Source organism: Triticum dicoccoides, chromosome 3A (genome assembly GCF_002162155.2).
Source record: "Triticum dicoccoides isolate Atlit2015 ecotype Zavitan chromosome 3A, WEW_v2.0, whole genome shotgun sequence".
Classification (NCBI taxonomy): Eukaryota; Viridiplantae; Streptophyta; class Magnoliopsida; order Poales; family Poaceae; genus Triticum; species Triticum dicoccoides.
In genome coordinates, this window is record NC_041384.1 from 108,674,559 (window position 1) to 108,696,042 (window position 21,484).

At 44.8% G+C, this 21,484-nt stretch overlaps 1 protein-coding gene across 1 annotated transcript; it reads left to right on the plus strand.

Moving 5' to 3' along the window:
• The first annotated feature begins 372 nt into the window (after window positions 1–372).
• Window positions 373–916, plus strand: LOC119271342. The gene is made up of 2 exons (XM_037553205.1): window positions 373–548; window positions 639–916. Exons 1-2 carry the CDS (start codon window positions 412–414, stop codon window positions 829–831), a joined length of 330 nt encoding a protein of 109 aa, XP_037409102.1. The 5' UTR covers window positions 373–411; the 3' UTR covers window positions 832–916.
• Window positions 917–21,484: the final 20,568 nt, after the last annotated feature.

A 21,484-nucleotide genomic window follows, 5' to 3' on the forward strand; every position in this document is an offset into this window, starting at 1 on the left:
CGCCACCACCTCCTCCCTCGATCTAGTCCTCTCCCCGGCCTCCTTTCCCCAATCCAGTCCTCTCCCCGCTGCTCCCACCCACCGCCGACCTCCCAGCCCTCCTCACCACCGCCGCCGACCTCGTCCCTCCCTTCCCTAACCATCTCTACCTACCCTATCCCAGATCGAGTCGAGCAGGTCGGCTGACGTGCTAGGGTTCCGTTTGGTCAGCTCCACGCCGGCTCTCCGGTTGGCCGCCAGGGCGGCGCGGGCGGCTACATCCTCGACAGGGATGACTACATCCTCGACAGGGGCGACTACATCTGCCAGGTCGCCTGCTAGGGCGGCACGGGCAGAGCGGCGGCGGTGTTGGCCAAGACGGGGGTGGCGCCGGTGGAGCACGTCAAGCTGTTGCTGCAGAACCAGTCCGAGATGCTGCGCTGGGGCGCCCTCACGTGGCCCTACCGTGGGATCACCGACGCCTTTGCCCGCGTCCTCCCGCTCGCCGTCGCCAAGATCCTCCGCGCCCTCGCGCTCCAGGAGACCCCCGACCTCCTCATCCTCGGCAAGCAAGTTCTCAAATCGGCATCGATTCAGGCAGTCTTTTGCCACATCTTTCATGGTGTCTGACTTGCTCTGCTTCCTGCCTGCGCGTGCAGAGTGCTCCCTCCAGGTGAAGTTGCCCACCGCAGCACCAAGGGATTCGTCTCCGAGGACGAGTTCCTCTCCATCCCGGAGTTCTCCATCAACCCGCTCTCCCGGGTCTGCCTCCCCTCCTCCTCTCATCGCCGAGGCAGCGAATTTTGTTCCCCTGCTCGCTTTGTCCCTGTCATTCCAGCTCCAGATGACTGATTGACTGTAGTAATCGCGCTGTCCTTGGATTACACACACTACTTGCCTGTACTACTATTTTCGTAGTATTGTATACAACTCTGTCACACTCAATTTGGATAACAGTTGGGATTCCTCAGAAGGAAGTATAATGGGGAACAAACTAATCAGGGTTCCCCACTCAATCAAGGAGCTAGATGCATCTGAAAATGTTATTCCAATTGCCTCACAGAACCTGTACGCAATCGATCGGCATAGGGAGTTTTACCACGGTTGAACACATGTGGAACACATCAATCCACACACTGATTTTTTTCACTTGATACATGTGCTGCTGTTTTTCTATCTGTGTATGTATCTATCTATGTATCTATCTATTCCTACCAAGCAAATGGAAACAAACAGTGGAACACTACCTAATCTAGTCTTGTATAGTTTCAGGTGTATAAATTACAGACAGACTTGTATAGTTTCAGGTGTCCCCTCTTCATTCATTTCCTAATCTAGTGTATACAGACTTGTGTAGCTTGTATGCTCTATTCTTTGCCAATACTCTATTTTTTCAGCAGAACATTATCTCTTGCTTGCTTGCTTGCACACGCTCTTATTTTTACTACTTGTATAGTTTGATGTTTCATATTTTGTTGATGCGCTGATTGCTCGTCCCTCCTCCCCTCCCCTCCACTCCTCTGCTTCTTCTTGATTAGATCTGATCTGATCCATGCAGGGGGTTTGTGCAGGCCATCACCATGTTACGCCGAGGTGCTGCGGGTGTCAAGGAGGACGATGGTTCGGTTGAGACAGTGAAGAGAGGATAGCGTGCAAGGGGGAGGACGTCGGTTCCAGCTGCTTAGATTACTCGAGGGTAGAATCATCCAATCTATCCCAGTTTGGCTGCTTGGGCCACTCTAGCGCCATTTCGGCCTCGGTGTCCAGTGATTTAATTCATGGTTGTGTAGTAGCGTCAGCCCTGTGTACTAATGTTTAACACAGATGATGTACATACGGTGTCTTTTTCTTTAGTCACAGAAGTTAGAATAGCATCTTAACTGTAGTCCTACTTGCAACTCAACTAAGCTGCAACACAGTTTGAATATAACACATGACACTGATGTAAAAGGTAGCCTTAACACTTTGGCTTGATCCACACAGGATCCTCTTGAGCTATAGATTCTGACATTAGACACTGACCCTTTAGCTTGTTCATTCATGCTGATCCACTTAGTTATTCTGTTCATGCAAATCTTGTTGGGTGTTGCAACACTTGGATTATTTATTAATATAACCCAGCAGTGACGCTTCCATTTTAACACATGTATTAGTGTGCTAAAACTACTAAAGTACCTGCTTCTTCTTACCCAGAGTAGTACATCAGGCTTGTATTAACTTGTATCAATTGTACATCAGGCTTCTTACCCAGCACTTTAATTCTCTCGAATGAAACTTTGACGGCATTCTATGATTCTGTTTAACAACTTAAGTATATGTATGAATGTGCTCGAGTCCATGATTTATTTTTCTGATTTTTGATTTGACCTCAAGATTATCTTCTTATTTCTCTTGTCCTTCTTGTGCAGCATGATTTTATTCAGTACAAGGGGTTCGTCATGCTAGGCTCCTCTTTTCTGCTGCTTCCATGCAACGTGGTGGTGGCTGTGTTGTTCGGCATCGGCTACAAAACAGCCATGGTGAACTCCTTTCCTTCCTCTGCTCCATTTAGTCACGATCAGTGAGGTGTTGCTTATTTGGTCAGATTTCCTTACTTGCTTCAGGCATAAGAATAAGCTTATAAGAACAGAATATTGATACTCTGCGAGCTATGAGTAGAATGCTCTATTTTCATGAGTCACCTTTCTTGTATGAACGAGTATCTCATTTTAACTAGCTGGAGAACAAAAAGCATGGTACTAGCTCAATTTGTGTTATCATTCTAAATAACTATGCTTTTCTTGAATTGTCTGTTCATAATATATTTGCCCTAGTTTTTTTGATTCTTCTCTACTGATTCATGTAACAGGGCGACCGAGGAAGGCATGTTGTCTGTTTTCTTGAAGGCCATTTTGTTTGTTCCCAGCCCTAACTACAGTTGTCCAACTAGTTCGGCATGTTGTTCATATCACTATGGTAGTCCAATGAGTTTGGCATGTTGTGAGTTTGGCATGTTCATGACGGGAGCAGGTGCCAGTTTGTGATTGCTTGTAAAGCTTGTAAAGTACTGTATTACACTTGTAGTCATTACTGTGATTGCCATTGTATTACACTTGTAAGGATCTGGTTGCTCTTATTTGAAGTATTATGTGTGCTTTTTGTCTGCCCATTTAAATACTGGTTCAAATATGAAGAATATGAGCCTGATAGATGGGACCCACTTACCAGAACATGACAAATGGGACCCTGTTACCAGAACCTGACAACTGGGACACATCTGACCTTCTGGGGAAAAAGAAAAATTAAATTCGTTTAGAAAAAAGGCCACAACCCAACAATAAAAAAGGTTGCAATGTTGGGCTTGGCCCATGAAGCCGATAATAAATTGATAGAAAAAATACATTAAAAAGGCCGAATTGTTGGGCTAGGCCCATGTAGAAAATCGAATTGGACCGGGCTAATTCTTGTGCCACATCAGATTGCCACGTCGGATGCCTACGTGGCCTGGGGAGGCTGCTAGTGACCAAAACAAAACAGTAGGCATATTTTGGTCGTAAACGTCTACGACCTTCTCACAGAGAGGTCGTTAATTTCAGTTTACGACCGCTAGCTTTTGACCATCTGCTTTTGGTCACAAAAAGGTCACAAATGGAAAATAATGACCATTTAGTGACCAATAGTCAACGTCACAAGTTGACATATTTCTTGTAGTGCCAGTCCGGCCCCTCGTTGATCCATGACGTCAGTTGTGGCGGGGGGCCCGAGTGAAAGGCAGGGGCGGCCACCCACTTAGTACCGCGGGGAGCTATGATGTAAAACCACTCTCGTTGCCATAAACTGGATACCTCCGGTAAGGAACCCTTTGGCCATGGAACGTCGGCGCCTTTGCTTATTACAGATCCTCCGCATTCTGCGTGTCGCCCATTAATCGTCTTCGGCTCCACATTAAAGGTCTTGAGCCACAAGCCGAAGTGCGGGGTGACGTGGAGGAAGGCCTCACACATGACGATGAACGACGAGATGTGAAGGATGGAATTCGGGGCCAGGTCATGGAAATCCAGCCCGTATGAGAACATGAGCTCCCTTACAAAGGGATCTAGAGTAAGGCCTAGCCCTCGGAGGAAGTGAGAGACGAATACGACGCTCTCGCCGTGTTCGGGAGTAGGAATGACCTGCCCTCGAGCAGGTAGCATGTGCGAGATTTCGGCGGTCAGATACCTGGCTTCTCTTAGCTTCTTAATGTCCTTCTCTGGGACAGAGGAAGGCATCCACCGACCTTGAAGGTTGGATCCGGACATGATTGAAGGTCCGAAGCACCTAGCCTGAGCCTTGGGAGTTGAAACTCAAGGTTGGGGAAGGGTTCGATTGAGTGCGAGAAGAAATGGATAGGCCTTGGCCTCTTTATAAAGAGGGTGAATATCAAGCATCCTCCGCGTGGCTGTTTGGAACTTGCCTAAAATCGAGGAGTCATACCAACGGGCACGATAGGGTTACCCAGAATCCTGTAATAAGGGGGACACGATCTCTGCTTCGACAAGACGTGCCAATAAAATCGCCTCACAAAACATGCAGTGGCAGGCTGATTGAGAAAACCGGTTCGAATAATGACCAGGCCGTGGTGTGATGTCACATTATGGAAAGTTGCCAGCAGATTAGATTTGTGGAAATATTATTCTCTCTACGATGGTATGTGGAATTTGTTTTGCAGAGCCGGACACTATCCTTGTGTTCAAGATCTTCTATGGAGTATTCGGAGGAAGAAGCCACCTTGCAATGCCGAAGACAAATCTGCGTGCCGAACTCATCGACATTGAAGCCTGGTTCAGGGGCTACTGAGGGAGTCCTAGATTAGGGGGTCCTCGGACGGCCGGACTATATACTTTAGCCGGACTGTTGGACTATGAAGATACAAGAGAAGACTTCGTCCCATGTTCGGATGGGACTCTCCTTGGCGTGGAAGGCAATCTTGGCAACATAGATATGTAGATTTCCTCCCTTGTAACCGACTCTGTGTAATCCTAGCCCCCTCCGGTGTCTATATAAACCGGAGGGTTTAGTCCATAGGACAACAACAATCATAACATAGGCTAGCTTCTAGGGTTTAGCCTCTATGATCTCGTGGTAGATCAACTCTTGTAATACTCATATAATCAAGATCAATCAAGCAGGAAGTAGGGTATTACCTCCATCGAGAGGGCCCGGACCTGGGTAAACATCGTGTCCCCCACGTCCTATTACCACCGCCTTAGACGCACAGTTCGGGACCCCCTACCCGAGATCCGCCGGTTTTGACAATGACACCCACCCCCGGCAAATCGCTCTGCCAGGAGAGAGGGCCAAGTGTAGATGTTGCTGCTGCCGGCTCCGCCAAGGGACGGGGCGTCCGATGCCTAGTCGGACCCGTCCCGTTGTCCTCCCTGCTGGTTCCCTCCTCGCCGCTGCTCGAGGAGGAGCTCTCGTCATCGGTCGCGCTCTCCGCGCAACACCCTATCATATATCCCGAGTGTCCGAAGACCTTGATGGGGAGCAGGTCGCTCTCCACCAACTTGAAGCAGAGAACATGCCCCTTCATGAAGCAGTTGGCACGTGCAAAGGTCTTCCAACCCCGACGAAGGAACATCACATGAGGGGCGGGGAACCCTGTGTTCACCCACGTATCGCCGTTGCAGCACCCCTTCATGTGAAGCCTTATGCTCGGCCGTTGGTCGATCTCCAGCACCCTTGCGCATGCCTCAGGAGGGCGAAGGTGGCTACGCGGCGGCTCGCGCAGCTGCAGGATGAACACCAGTACCGTGTCCCCGACATGGCCGCTCGACGAAGCAGGAGGAGACGGTGGCGGAGATGGTGACGGGGATGTCGACGACACGGGTGTCCCCCTTCCGCGCCCGCCTCGGCCTCGACCGCCTCTACTTCGACCGCCTCGCTGACCGCGACCCTGTCCGGCGCCCCCACCTCGAGCATGGCCTTCGCCTTGGGCGTCTAGCTCTTCCTTGACCGCCGCGGCCCTTTGGCAGGAGGAGGATGATACGTCTCCAACGTATCTATAATTTTTGATTGCTCCATGCTATAGTATCTACTGTTTTGGACATTATTGGGCTTTATTATCCACTTTTATATTATTTTTGGGACTAACCTATTAACCGAAGGCCCAGCCCAGAATTGTTGTTTTTTGCCTGTTTTAGGGTTTCGAAGAAAAGGAATATCAAACAGAGTCCAAACGGAATGAAACCTTCGAGAACGTGATTTTCTCATCAAACAAGACACAGGAGACTTGGACCCTACGTCAAGAAACATAACAGGGGCCACGAGGTAGGGGGGCGCGCCCACCCCCACCAGGCGCGCCCTCCACCCTCGTGGGCCCCCTGTTGCTCCACCGACGTACTTCTTCCTCCTATATATACCCAAGTACCCCCAAACGATCAGATACGGAGCCAAAACCCTAATTCCACCGCCGTAACTTTCTGTATCCATGAGATCCCATCTTGAGGCCTGTTCCGGAGCTCCGCCGGAGGGGGCATTGATCATGGAGGGCTTCTACATCAACACCATAGGCTCTCCGATGAAGTGTGAGTAGTTTTACTCAGACCTACGGGTCCATAGTTAGTAGCTAGATGGCTTCTTCTCTCTTTTTGGATCTCAATACAATGTTCTCCCCCTCTCTTATGGAGAACCATTCGATGTAATCTTCTTTTTGCGGTGTGTTTGTTGAGATTGATGAATTCTGGCTTTATGATCAAGTCAATCTATGAATAATATTTGAATATTCCCTGAATTCTTTTATGTATGATTGGTTATCTTTGCAAGTCTCTTCAAATTATCGGTTTGGTTTGGCCTACTAGATTGATCTTTCTTGCAATGGAGAAGTGCTTAGCTTTGGGTTTAATCTTGTGGTGTCCTTTCCCAGTGATAGTAGGGGCAGCAAGGCACGTATTGTATTGTCGCCATCGAGGATAACAAGATGGGGTTTTCTTCATATTGCATGAGTCTATCCATGTACATCATGTCATCTTGCTTAAGGCGTTACTCTGTTTTCAACTTAATACTCTAGATGCATGCTGGATAGCGGTCGATGAGTGGGGTAATAGTAGTAGATGCAGGCAGGAGTCGGTCTACTTGTCTCGGACGTGATGCCTATATACATGATCATACCTAGATATTCTCATAACTATGCTCAATTCTGTCAATTGCTCAAGAGTAATTTGTTCACCAACCGTAGAATACTTATGCTCTCGAGAGAAGCCACTAGTGAAACCTATGGCCCCCGCGTCTATATTTATCATATTGATCTCCTACTACTTAGTTATTTACTTTGCCTTTATTTTACTTTGCATCTTTATCATAAAAGTACCAAAATTATTATCTTATCATATCTATCAGATCTCACTCTTGTAAGTGGCCCTATAGGGATTGACAACCCCTATTTGCGTTGGTTACAAGGATTTATTTGTTTTGTGCAGGTGCGAGGGACTCGCGCGTAGCCTCCTACTGGATTGATACCTTGGTTCTCAAAAACTGAGGGAAATACTTACGCTACTTTGCTGCATCATCCCTTCCTCTTCGGGGAAAACCAACGCAGTGCTAAAAGAGGTAGCAAGAAGGATTTTTGGCGCCGTTGCCGGGGAGGTCTATGCAAAAGTCAACATACCAAGTACCCATCACATACCCTTATCTCCCGCATTACATTATTTTCCATTTACCTCTCATTTTCCTCTCCCCCCAATTCACCCTTGCCGTTTTATTCGCCCTCTCTCTCTCTATCCTCCCTCTCTTTCTCTATTTGCCTCTTTTTGCCCGCTTGCTTTTTGTTTGCTTGTCGTTATGGCTAGTCCTTTACCTTCTGCCTCTATGTGTGAAATTGAGGATACTATTGTCGATAACAATTTTGATGCTCCCACTAAAGAACCCACTATCTCACATATAAAAATATTCTGTGTTGGTAGTGGTAATATTATTGGAAAAGTAGTTATTCAAGATTTCTTTACTTGTGCCGGTGCTTTACCATCTATGGGTAGCTCTATCCTTCATAGAACTAGTAGTCTTGCGGACGCTATTGCCATGCTTGTAGTTGAACTTGAAAGACAATTCATGCACATGCATCCTTCCATACAAAGGATTTTCCTAGAATTTTCTAATATTGAGCATTCTTCTGTTAAGCGTGTCGTTACTATCTTTTTGGCTCATGAGTTTAGATTCATAATAAAAGAGGTCAAAGAAATCTTTGCGCATTATAGGGTGGACGCTTTTCGTCCTCCCATAGAGGCTATCCTCTTTGATCAAGAAGAAATAATGCGTTTTCAATCTCTAGACTATGTTGCTTTCAATGAAAATCTTAGAAAAAGGGTGCCCACCAATGTTTTAGTTGATAGAATTTCTGAACTTAATGATGATTTAGCTATTCGAAATAATGAATTGGGATATTCTCTTGAATATAGGCTCACAAAGTTCTGTCAAAAGAATGCTTATAATGATGAATTGGTTATGCAATATGAAGGACCGAAGAAGGAACCTATACCTCCCAAGGTTGATCTTGGAGACTTTTGTCCCAATAAATTTAGCCCTTTTGATTACTTTTGCTTGCCTCAAAGAAAACTTGCTGCTGAACATAGAGAATATGAAATGAGTTTTAATAATCTATCTTACTATTATGGCAATACCTAGATCTATTCTTGCTTGTTATGCCTAGCTAGGGGCGTTAAACGATAGCGCTTGTTGGGAGGCAACCCAATTTTATTTTTATTCATTGATTTTTGATCCTGTTTAGTAAAAAATAAATTATCTAGCATTTGTTTTGGTTGTGTTTTTTATGTTTAACTAGTAAATGTGCCCGTGTGTTGCTACGGGAGAAACAACCCTCGCACCCCTTCTGTGGAAAACAAATGATACTCAGCTTAACTAAGTCTTACAATTACCGCACATAATAAGACATAAGTTTCCATCTTGTTCTGTTGACCTACACATGGGTCTGTTTTCAACCGAGCTCCACTTCAGAATATAAATCTTCATCATCCTTTTCTTTGTCTAATCATCACCCCTTGCTCTGGTCACCAGCATTACATATCATATTAATCTTTAGCCAAGACAATTATACTCAAATGGTGGTTGATGACTTGATACTTTTTACACCGAAGCTTCAGCAATATTGTTTTTTTTCTACCTATCTTCAATAGAAAGGACAAGAGGAAAAAGAGAGAGAATTCATGCATTTGTTGCATTAACTTATGAAGGGAGTCTATTTCTAATCCTAAACACTTGTTATATCATTGTATATTTTGAAAATCATCCCAATCTTCTTTATAGTATGATCTTTGAGGCAGACTGCAAGTTCCAATACATAATATAACCGTTAACATTTAAAAAACAACTTCCATCAATTTCCGTTGTAGCCGGGTGTGAATTTCCGTTTTCATGTTCTAACGCATAACCATTAGAAGCAAGTCTTAATAGCCCAGGTCTATGTTCCAGCAGAATAACATTTGTTAAGCACAACTTAACATGCACGATAACATCAACCATCCTCCGTATAGTCTAGACATGTCATATATGCAGAAACTGAAATAAATAGATAAAGTTTCCCCAGAGACAACTGATTAGTTCATACTCGAGAACTGGAAGCATGTTAGAAAGTCCGCTCTCTTGATTAGGCAGCTTAATCAAGATATATATATATATATCTGGATGTTGAGGATTTGTCAAAGCGTACATTTGATGTGGTTAGAAATGGTATGCCAAATAAAGTAAACTACTCTAAAAGAGATGGATAGTTGTTATATTATTCAGCAGAATATAACATAAATGGATACAGTTTTCAAGTTTTACCAGTTGTCACTAATAAGGTTTACCGTGAGCTAACACCTTGAAGCAAACATGAATCTTTAGAGCCACAATCAAAATTTTGCACAACTGAAATTAAAATACTAGTAAAACAATTATTCTGACCATAAATATTCTACCTAAACTGTTTGAATAGAGACAACCTATTCACTCAAGGATTCTGGGGAGCAAGATGCAAGGAAAAGGACTAAAATACTAGGGGTAATGTAAGTTCCAATGTAGAAAAACTTGCCATTTTCATATTCTTTGGTAAACACATATTGTACTCGAGCAATAAAATCATTTCTACATAATCGAAGGTTTGAATCTTCTCCATTATTAGATGAATATAAAAAAATGTCAGTGTCATTTATATAGAATGCAAAGAAGCAACTCCATGGACGCATAAAATAATTGTAAGTAATGAATTCCATATAACAACAGAAAATTTGTACAACAATCTTTGTAAGTAAAAGATTTCATTTAATAATAGAAAATTTCTTCCACCAGGCAAGAACTGCTTGAACAAGCCCCTCCTCCTCAAGCTCTTAGAAGTTTGAAGTATTCCTGTGCTTCATCTCAGCCAAATGCACTACTATGCTCCATTAACTCAAGCAAGGAGAGTATAAAAGAATATGTTCCATCAATGTTCTTCTAATTTGATGTAAATAAGGAATAATGTTAGAAGTACATCGGTCCTTGATTTTCTTGTCTTAGCTAGGGTAACTTGTAAGTTCTAATAGATGTATTGATGAACTGAAATAGATCAAGTTTGCCTTTTTCTGCCGGTTGGGGATCTATTGCTTCTGTATCTTATTGTATACATTCAAAGGATGCAAAAACTTTGAACTTGAGACTGAGAAACCATTTAGTCGATTGGATATTGTTTGACACCAAACACGGATCGGGTACTTACCGCAATCTCTTGTAAGAGGGCTACTAACAACGAAGTGAGCGTAATGCAACATAAGATTCGTATGCATACAGTCTACTGCAAATATATAACTCATGGATAGAACAGTACAACAAAGCAAAAGAATGCAATGCCTGGAGCTAAATCTATCAGTTTTATGCTTTTAGCACATAGTTTTTATTTGTTGTTCTCTAATCATCTATTACTACACCTTGTGTCTCCACAAACAACCAATTTCTGCTAAAATTGACAGTACAAAAGTAGAACAATGGCTTAGTCCAGAGGGGAGCTCAGGGGACTTCGGTGTGCCAGATTTGCAGCTACTATTCAAACTTGCTCTGGACCAGCATTTCCATCACAATCCACACACTCTTTCCTTCCCCAAGAGAAAACGTAGAAGCTATTAAATAAGTTTAGTTGTGCTTTATATGCTTGGATACACACATCATGAAACTGGTATATACACCATACCATGCTACACATTATTTCTCCTTTATCCCTTTCATAATTTAAGCTTCAAATAAATAGCCAATCAAAAGATATTGAAAATGTCAATACGTTGGTTGGAAAGAATTGCCAGAATATCTGCTAGTAGCAATAAAAAAGACGGATAGATAACTAAGCACTAAATAAATGGTAAGCCACTAAGAATGGATGTGATTTTCAACCAAGCCCAATAACGTGGCCTAAATTAAGCAAAAGAGCCTTTGTCAATACTACATTACCTCTTCAAGCAAACATTTCAGAGTATCCGACGTGATGAAAACAAATACTGCAATAGTCCAACTATGCTTTAAAAATGGAATCACGACTGACTCGATGAAAACCTGTAAAGATAATTAATCAATACAATCATTTTTGCTTTCAGACTCAATAGGGAAATGAGTTAGCGTAATGGAATCAGTAAGCAGCAACACGAAGAAGACCAAGTTTTACAGTAATTTAGAGTTCTCCACAATCTTAATTTTAAAGATTATTCAACAAACAACTATAAGAAAATTAGGGAAACCATCAGCCACCCTTCAATCACCAATTTTGAACATGCAAACAATTCTTCAGCTCACATGCATAGACTGGGTCGAGAGGACACATGAACTTCAATGATGAGGAGACAATCTACGTTACCCTAGATGAGAAGGCGGGTCATGGTGAGCAGGGCATGAACTGAAGGTTGTAGTGCTGCTACATGGTGCCCTCCATCAGGGCAAGGAGTGAGGAGATTAGCACAACTGAAACGAATTGTAACAGTATCATCATCTTAGCATCTTCAACCAATCGAACACTAAAAAACAAAACCAAGCAAGAGAATCTTTATGATGCAATGTAATTAACAGAAAATAACATTAATATATAAGTAGCAAAATTATCTCCATTATTTTTTCTATGTAAGCTAAGCAACAGCAGCACACACATCCCAAAATTGCATCACTACGAATAGCCAGAGAATTAATTAAGAAGAACAAAAGAAGCAGACAACGTCGCAGGCGCCAATGTCACTGTAATCTACCACCCACTGTGCATATGGACAACATCTTATGTGTGTCCCCTCCACTACCTCTCCTATGAGAAAACTAAAAATAGTCATGTACTCAGGTTTAGTCAGTAAGGAAATGGCAAGTAGAAAGCATACTGTGTCTGATTCATTATACATGTCTCTGAGTCTTTCAACAATGTTAGAGCACTGATCCTTGTATCTTTCTTTAGCAACATTGAAATTTAGACTTGTGTATAAAGCACGCCAATTATAGGATATAACATAACATCAGCTAAATAAATAAGCAGAATACAAAAATGAACTTTATAAGGAAAATTCAGTGTAACACATACTGTGTTTATCTATCTGGCTATTTAAATAATCGTAGAACTTATCTTTCTTTTTGTACTCCTACAAATAATCTGTGTACCTGAAAATTAATATAATTAGTTTGTTACATGTATATGAACACAAATTAAGACTACAACAAAAATATACCCCACACACGGCAAGCAAGCAGGATCACGCAGAAAGCAAGCCGTCCAGAGGGGCGCATGTGGTTGGCTCCTCCTGCTTGTCCAGATTAGACATGGCATGTGTCAGGAAGTGATGCAGGAGATTGGGAAGCATACCACGCGGAAAGGGGAGGTCAGGGGTGGCACGCAGGTGGAGGTGAGCCGCTGGAGTGGGAAGCGACAACAGAGTGGCGGCGATGTTGGCCACGGGAGCCAGGCAGACAGGTCCGACGGCTGGCCGAGCGCGCAGGGAAGAAGTTGTTGGTGAGGAAACCGGCAGGGTTGGGGGAACCAAATAGGGGTCGAAGCAACAGGGAGGAGTCCCGGCGGCGCCGTGGTAGTAGGGGCGGCAGGAGCTGGCAACGGCTGTGGCGTCGAGTGTTGTCGCTGACGGAAGGCCACGGGGTGGGCACTTGGGGTAGGGCTAGCTGGTTGGCGCGCCGGATGAGTAGGCGGAGAAGCAGGGGCCGGCGGTGCGCAGCTGCGTGGCAGAGGGTGAAGGTGTGCCGGCAGAGTTGGCGGCGAGGCGGCGGTCGGCGGCGCGCTGGAGGTGAGATGGGATCGGGAATTCAGAGGCAAGGGTGCGTTTTTTTCTTTTTTTTCTCTCGCTCATACCGGTTCGGGATCAATGAGTTTTATCTGGATTGCGGGTTGATTTTCATAAAAGTCAAGGGTTGTTTTGCAAAACTGCCACGACGGTGAACCCGGAGACTCAATCCGTGCTTTATTATTAGGGAGAGATTAGTGTTTGTGCCAAGTAGAACTGTTGGGAAGACTTGGGGAATGTCTTGTTGAACTTGCTGTAAAAAACAGAAACTTTAGCGCTCACGAGAACTGCTCTCATTTTTATTTGGAGAGTAATATTCAGTTAATTTTTTTTTGCAGATGATTAATAGATAAATTCCTCACGTCCAGCAATTTATTTTAAAAATTTTGGGGTTCCAGATCTTGCGCTAGCTACATATTACTACAGACTGTTCTGTTTTTGACAGATTCTGTTTTTGGTGTGTTGTTTGCTTATTTTGATGAATCTATGGCTAGTAAAATAGTTTATAAACCATAGAGAAGTTGGAATACAGTAGGTATAACACCCATATAAATAAATAATGAGGTAATTACAGTACCTTGAAGTGGTCTTTTGTTTTCTTTCGCTAATGGAGCTCACGAGATTTTCTACTTTAAGTTTTGTGTTGTGAAGTTTTCACGTTTTGGATAAAGATTTGATGGATTATGGAACAAGGAGTGGCAAGAGCCTAAGCTTGGGAATTCCCATGGCACCCCCAAGATAATCTAAGGACACCTAAAAGCCAAAGCTTGGGGATGGCCCGGAAGGCATCCCCTCTTTCGTCTACTTCTATCGGTAACTTTACTTGGAGCTATATTTTTATTCGCCACATGATATGTGTTTTGCTTGGAGCATCTTGTATTATTTGATTCTTTGGTTGTTAGTTTGCCACAATCATCCTTGCTGTACACACCTTTTGAGAGAGCCATACATGATTTGGAATTTGTTAGAATACTCTATGTGCTTCGCTTATATCTTTTGAGTTATATAGTTTTGCTCTAGTACTTCGCTTATCTCTTTTAGAGCACGATGGTGGATTTGTTTTATAGAAACTATTGATCTCTCATGCTTAACTTAGATTATTTTGAGAATCTTAATAGCATGGTAATTTTCTTAAAATCCTAATATGCTTGGTATGCAATATTAATAATAAAACTTTCTTATGAGTGTGTTGACTACTAAGAAAAGTTTGATGCTTGATGATTGTTTTGAGATATGGAGGTAATAATATCGAAGTCGTGCTAGTTGAGGAGTTGTGAAATTGAGAAATAGTTGTGTTGAAGTTTTCAAGTCCCGTAGCATGCACGCATGGTAAACATTCTGCAACAAATTTGAAATATGAGGTGTTATTTGATTGTCTTCCTTATGAATGGCGGTCGGGGACGAGCGATGGTATTTTCCTACCAATCTATCCCCCTAGGAGCATGCGCGTAGTACCGAGGTTTTTGATGACTTGTAGATTTTTGCAATAAGTATGTGAGTTCTTTATGACTAATGTTGAGTCCATGGATTAGACGCACTCTCACCCTTCCATCCTTGCTAGCCTCTTCGGTACCGTGCATTGCCCTTTCTCACATTGAGAGTTGGTGCACACTTCGCCGGTGCATCCAAACCCCATGATATGATATGCTCTTTCACACATAAACCTTCTTATATCTTCCTCGAAACAGCCACCATACCTACCTATTATGGCTTTCCATAGCCATTCTGAGATATATTGCCATGCAACTTTCCATCATTCCGTTCATCATGACACATTCATCATTGTCATATTGCTTAGCATGATCATGTAGTTGACATAGTATTTGCGGCAAAGCCACCGTTCATAATTCTTTCATACATGTCACTCTTGGTCCATTGCATCCCGGTACACCACCGGAGGCATTCATATAGAGTCATCTTTTGTTCTAGTATCGAGTTGTAATCATTGAGTTGTAAATAAATAGAAGTGTGATGATCATCATTTTCTAGAGCATTGTCCCAAGTGAGGAATAAAAAAAAGAGAAAGGCCATAAAAAAGAAGGCCCAAAAAAGAGAAAGGCCATAAAAAAAGAGAAAAGGCCCAAAAGAAAAAATGAGAGAAAAAGAGAGAAGAGACAATGTTACTATCCTTTGCCGCACTTGTGCTTCAAAGTAGCACCTTAATCTTTATGTTAGAGAGTCTCTTGTTTTGTCACTTTCATATACTAGTGGGAATTTTTCATTATAGAACTTGGCTTGTATATTCCAACAATGGGCCTCCTCAAGTGCCCTAGGTCTTCGTGAGCAAGCAAGTTGGATGCACACCCACTAGTTTCTTTTGTTGAGCTTTCATACATTTATAGCTCTAGTGCATCCGTTGCATGGCAATCCCTACTCCTTGCATTAACATCAATCGGTGGGCATCTCCATAGCCCATTGATTAGCCTCGTTGATGTGAGACTTTCTTTTTTTGTCTTCTCCACATAACCCTCCTCATTATATTCTATTACACCTATAGTGCTATGTCCATGGCTCGCGCTCATATATTGCGTGAAAGTTTATAGGTTTGAGATTACTAAAGTATGAAACAATTGCTTGGCTTGCCATCGGGGTTGTGCATGATGATAGCATTCTTGTGTGACGAAAATGAAACATGACTAAACCATATGATTTTGTAGGGATGAACTTTCTTTGTCCATGTTATTTTGAGAAGACATAATTGCTTAGTTAGTATGCTTGAAGTATTATGATTTTTATGTCAATATGAACTTTTGTCTTGAATCTTTCGGATCTGAATATTCATACCACAATTAAGAAGAATTACATTAAAATTATGCCAAGTACCACTCCACATCAAAAATTCTGTTTTTATCATTTACCTACTCGAGGACGAGCAGGAATTAAACTTGGGGATGCTTGATACGTCTCTAACGTATCTATAATTTTTGATTGCTCCATGCTATATTATCTACAGTTTTGGACATTATTGGGCTTTATTATCCACTTTTATATTATTTTTGGGACTAACTATTAACCGGAGGCCCAGCCCAGAATTGCTGTTTCTTTGCCTGTTTTAGGGTTTCGAAGAAAAGGAATATCAAACGGAGTCCAAACGGAATGAAACCTTCGGGAACATGATTTTCTCATCCAACAAGACACAGGATACTTGGACCCTACGTCAAGAAACATAACAGGAGGCCACGAGGTAGGGGGCGCGCCCACCCCCACCAGGTGCGCCCTCCACCCTCGTGGGCCCCCTATTGCTCCGCCGACGTACTTCTTCCTCCTATATATACCCACGTACCCCCAAACGATCAGATACAGAGCCAAAACCCTAATTCCACCGCTGTAACTTTCTGTATCCATGAGATCCCATCTTGGGGCCTGTTCCAGAGCTCCACCGGAGGGGGCATCGATCATGGAGGGCTTCTACATCAACAGCATAGCCTCTCCGATGAAGTGTGAGTAGTTTTACTCAGACCTACGGGTCCATAGTTAGTAGCTAGATGGCTTCTTCTCTCTTTTTGGATCGCAATACAATGTTCTCCCCCTCTCTTGTGGAGAACCATTCGATGTAATCTTCTTTTTGCGGTGTGTTTGTTGAGACCGATGAATTGTGGGTTTATGATCAAGTCTATATATGAATAATACTTGAATCTTCTCTGAATTCTTTTATGTATGATTGTTTATCTTTGCAAGTCTCTTCGAATTATCAGTTTGGTTTGGCCTACTAGATTGATCTTTCTTGCAATGGGAGAAGTGCTTAGCTTTGGGTTCAATCTTGCGGTGTCCTTTCCTAGTGACAGTAGGGGCAGCAAGGCACGTTTTGTATTGTTGCCATCAAGGATAACAAGATGGGGTTTTCTTCATATTGCATGAGTCTATCCCTCTACATCATGTCATCTTGCTTAAGGCATTACTCTGTTTTTAACTTAATACTCTAGATGCATGCTGGATAGCGATCGATGAGTGGAGTAATAGTAGTAGATGCAGGAAGGAGTCGGTCTACTTGTCTCGGACGTGATGCCTATATACATGATCATACCTAGATATTCTCATAACTATGCTCAATTCTGTCAATTGCTCAATAGTAATTTGTTCACCCACGGTAGAATACTTATGCTCTCGAGAGAAGCCACTAGTGAAACCTATGGCCCCTGGGTCTATATTTATCATATTGATCTCCTACTACTTAGTTATTTACTTTGTTATTTACTTTGCCTTTATTTTACTTTCCATCTTTATCATAAAAGTACCAAAAATATTGTCTTATCAGATCTCACTCTCGTAAGTGGACCTATAGGGATTGACAACCCCTATTTGCGTTGGTTGCGAGGATTTATTTCTTTTGTGCAGGTGTGAGGGACTCACGTGTAGCCTCCTACTTGATTGATACCTTTGTTCTCAAAAACTGAGGGAAATACTTACACTACTTTGCTGCATCATCCCTTCCTCTTCGGGGGAAACCAACGCAGTGCTAAAAGAGGTAGCAGAGGACCTGGTCGCCTCCGCAGAAGAGCGGCCGTGGCCACGCCCTCTCGCCATGGCGGTGGATGGAGAATGAAGACAAAGGGGAGATGCTCCTCCTCCTCCCCCTGAGTCCCCTTTTTATAGTTGGGCGGGTGTCGGTGTCAAAACCGGTGGATCTCGGGTAGGGGGTCCCAAACTGTGCGTCTAAGGCGGATGGTAACAGGAGGCAGGGGACACGATGTTTTACCCAGGTTCGGGCCCTCTTGATGGAGGTAAAACCCTACATCCTGCTTGATTATTCTTGATAATATGAGTAGTACAAAAGTAGATCTACCACGAGATTGGAGAGGCTAAACCCTAGAAGCTAGCCTATGGCATGATTGTCTGTTGTCCTACGGACTAAAACCCTCCGGTTTATATAGACACCGGAGAGGGCTAGGGTTACACAAGGTCGGTTACAAAGGAGGAGATATACATATCCGTATTTCCTAGCTTGCTTTCCACGCCAAGTAGAGTCCCATCCGAACACGGGACGAAGTCTTCAATCTTGTATCTTCATAGTCCAATAGTCCGACCAAAGGATATAATCCGGCTGTTCGGATACCCCCTAATCCAGGACTCCCTCAGTAGCCCCTGAACCAGGCTTCAATGACGATGAGTACGGCGCGCAGTGTTGTCTTCGGCATTGCAAGGCGGGTTCCTCCTCCGAATACACCACGGAAGAGTTTGAATACAAGGATAGTGCCCGACCCTACAAAATAATTTCCACATACCACCGTAGAGAGAATAATATTTCCACAAATCTAATCTGCTGACACGTTTTGGCAGCATGACATCGCCACGACCCGGTAATTATTTGAACCGTTTTTCTTTAACCAACCCCGCGCATAATGCGAGGCGGTTTTTTGACACGTCTTGTCAAAGCAGAGATCGTGTTCCCCTTATTGCGGGATTCTCATCAATACGGACGTGGGTAACCCAACCGCACCATCAATTACGACGCTTGGGGGATAAGCGAGTTTTACCAAGCTAGTGGGGGCGCATAATTTAGTCCGCCCTTATAAAGGGATAAGATCTCACCTTTTTCTACCCACGCCTTCTTCCTCCTTGCTCATCCATTCTCGCGCACTCGAGCTCCAACGCCCAAGTCCACATCCTTCTCCTCAACTCTCAAACATGTCCAGAGCGGGAGGCAAGTGGATGGCCTCCTCCATCACGGAGGGGCACATCAAAAAGTTACGTGGAGCCGGATACTTACCCGCGGATATTGCGCACCGGATGCCAGCCGCGGGGCAGATCGTCCCTACCCCGGAACCTCATGAAAGGGTGGTTTTCCTTCCCCATTTCGTCCGCGGATTGGGGTTTCCCCTCCATCCATTCGTCCGCGGCCTTATGTTCTATCACGGGCTGGACTTTCATGATCTGGCCCCGAATTTCATCCTCAACATCTCGGTGTTCATCGTCGTGTGCGAGGCTTTCCTCCGCATCCGGTCCCACTTCGGCCTATGGCTGAAGACCTTCAACATCATTCGAAGGTAGTAGGTGGCCAACAAGTGGAATGCGGAGGAGCCATGGTGGGCAAAATGCCCAACGTTACAAGGCTCGATGGCTCCTTCGCGGAGATCGTAAAAGGGTGGCAATCGGGGTGGTTCTACATCACCGAGCCGCGCAACACCAACTGGGTGGCGGCCCCTGAGTTTCGATCCGGAATCGCCACGCAGCTCACTTCCTGGAAGGAGAAGGGCCTCTCTTGGGGTTCTTCGGTGGAGCTGGATGGACTCCAGAAGTGTATCCGGAACATGACAAGCAGGAAACTTAAGCTTGTCAACATAGTCCAGGTTATGCTCTTCCTGCGGATCCTCCCGTGTCAACAACGGGATTTCAACTTATGGGAGTTTGACCCGGCCCAGCACTAGACTCTACGCGAGCTCTACGATACGTCTGGAAGGTGCTGTTCAAGGGCGCCGAGGTCCCTCCTTCTCTTGCCGAGGACCGCGGGCTAAGCGCGAAACGCCCTGCGAATCTGGTAAGTTCTGTACATCTGGTAGGGTATTTATTTCCCATAGCTTAACCTTGTGCAGGGTCTGAGCTCCCATGCCTTTGACAGTACTGGGTGGAGACATCTGGGCAGGTTAACTGTCTGACCCCTCTGCCCAAAGACCCTGTGGATGCTCTCCTGACAGAGATGCGAACTCTGGCTCCTTATGAGGTGCCGGAGAAGACCAAGAAGAAGGCCAAGGGAACCCGAAAGAGTTCCCGGCGCCAGGTGGTATCGGACTCATCGTCCGATAACTCCGAGACGCACTCCTCCCATGAAAATGAGGAGGAGGAAGATGGAGACTCTCCCCCTCCAGCCACGGGAGACAAGAAAAGGAAGGCCGCCCGAACCGGGGAGGCTGGAGGGTGCAAGAAGGGAATGACTCTCCTTCTGGACTATTCTACCACCGCCGCCGACGGCGAAGACGAGTGGCTGCTCAGGGCCAAGCCCCTAGCGAAGTCGTAAGTATTCGGACACCAGAGTAACTCATAGCATACTTTTATTACACTGCTTCCCCTAACGTCGAATATGATTATGCAGTCCGCCCCAAGCCCGTATCGACGTATCATCGTCGGACGGTTCCTTGGACTCGTCGGACATGGATAGTGATACACTTCCAACCGCCACCTCTCCTTGCCCTATGGACAATGCCGAGGTACTGTCTCAAGGGGCACCGAGCCGGGGGGAGACAGTCCCGGAGGCACCTCAGGGCGACCTTCCGGACTCCAGGAGAAAGGGAGCAAGGCTCCCAGGGGCTCCAAGTTCGGCCCGCAGCCGGACACCGCGTCGGAACCTCCAGTGGTTCCGGACTCAGGTAGGCGGCCCCCTTCCAAGAGGGGCAAGCCGTCCGTGCCGGTGACCTCTATCCATCCAGAGGCACCGGACGAACTGTTGGGAGCGCTTAGCGATGCTTCCATCGACGAAGAGCACCGCACTATTATGAGTGTGGTGATCAAGAAGGTTCAGTCCGCCAAGAGCGGACTGACTGAAGCCTGTACCAGCCTTCTAATAGGCTTTGAGGTAAGTATTTAGAATATAGGAAAAATATTACCGCATAGACAATAGCCCCTGATGCTCTGTTTGGTGTTCACAAAGAAAAGCCGAATAGAGGATCAATAATATATGTAGGAGTCTAATATAACTATGTCTGTATGCGTATGCAGGCTTCGCTGCTGACCTCTGCTGCACTGACTGCGGAGGTCGCCGCACTGAAGCAGGACCTCGAGGGGTCCGAGAAAGAGCTCGGCCTTGCCAAGAGGCAGCTCGAGGAGAACAAAGGTAAGTAATACATTGTCTATATAAAAAATAAAATGTGGTTGCGACATGACAGGATCATCATGAATGTGCTAGGGGCCATGACTGAAGTGGCGACCCTGAAGTAACCATTGTCCGAGGCCAAAGACAAAGCGGCCAAGGAGCGCACCGAGCGGGAAAAGCAAGAGGCACGGGTGGGCGAGGTGCGGCAAGAGCTCTAGGCTCTCGTGAAGAAGCACGAGGCTTTGGAGTTTGACTCGAAGACACGAGAGTCCGAGCTTGCCGCGGCCCTCGAGAGCACAAAGAATGCCAAGGATGAAGCCCAAAAGGCCCTCCAGGAGATTGAGGCGATGAGGAAGATAGCGGTGGGTAAGGCATTCAATATGCAAAGCAAGCATGTGAAAGTAAATTACTTGTTACTTACTCGAGTCCGGAGCTCTCCTGGAGCATTCGCAGATTTGCCCCGCAGCGTGTCGGATGCCGCGAAGTATTACCAGGCCAAGGAGGGAAAATCGACGGAGAAGTT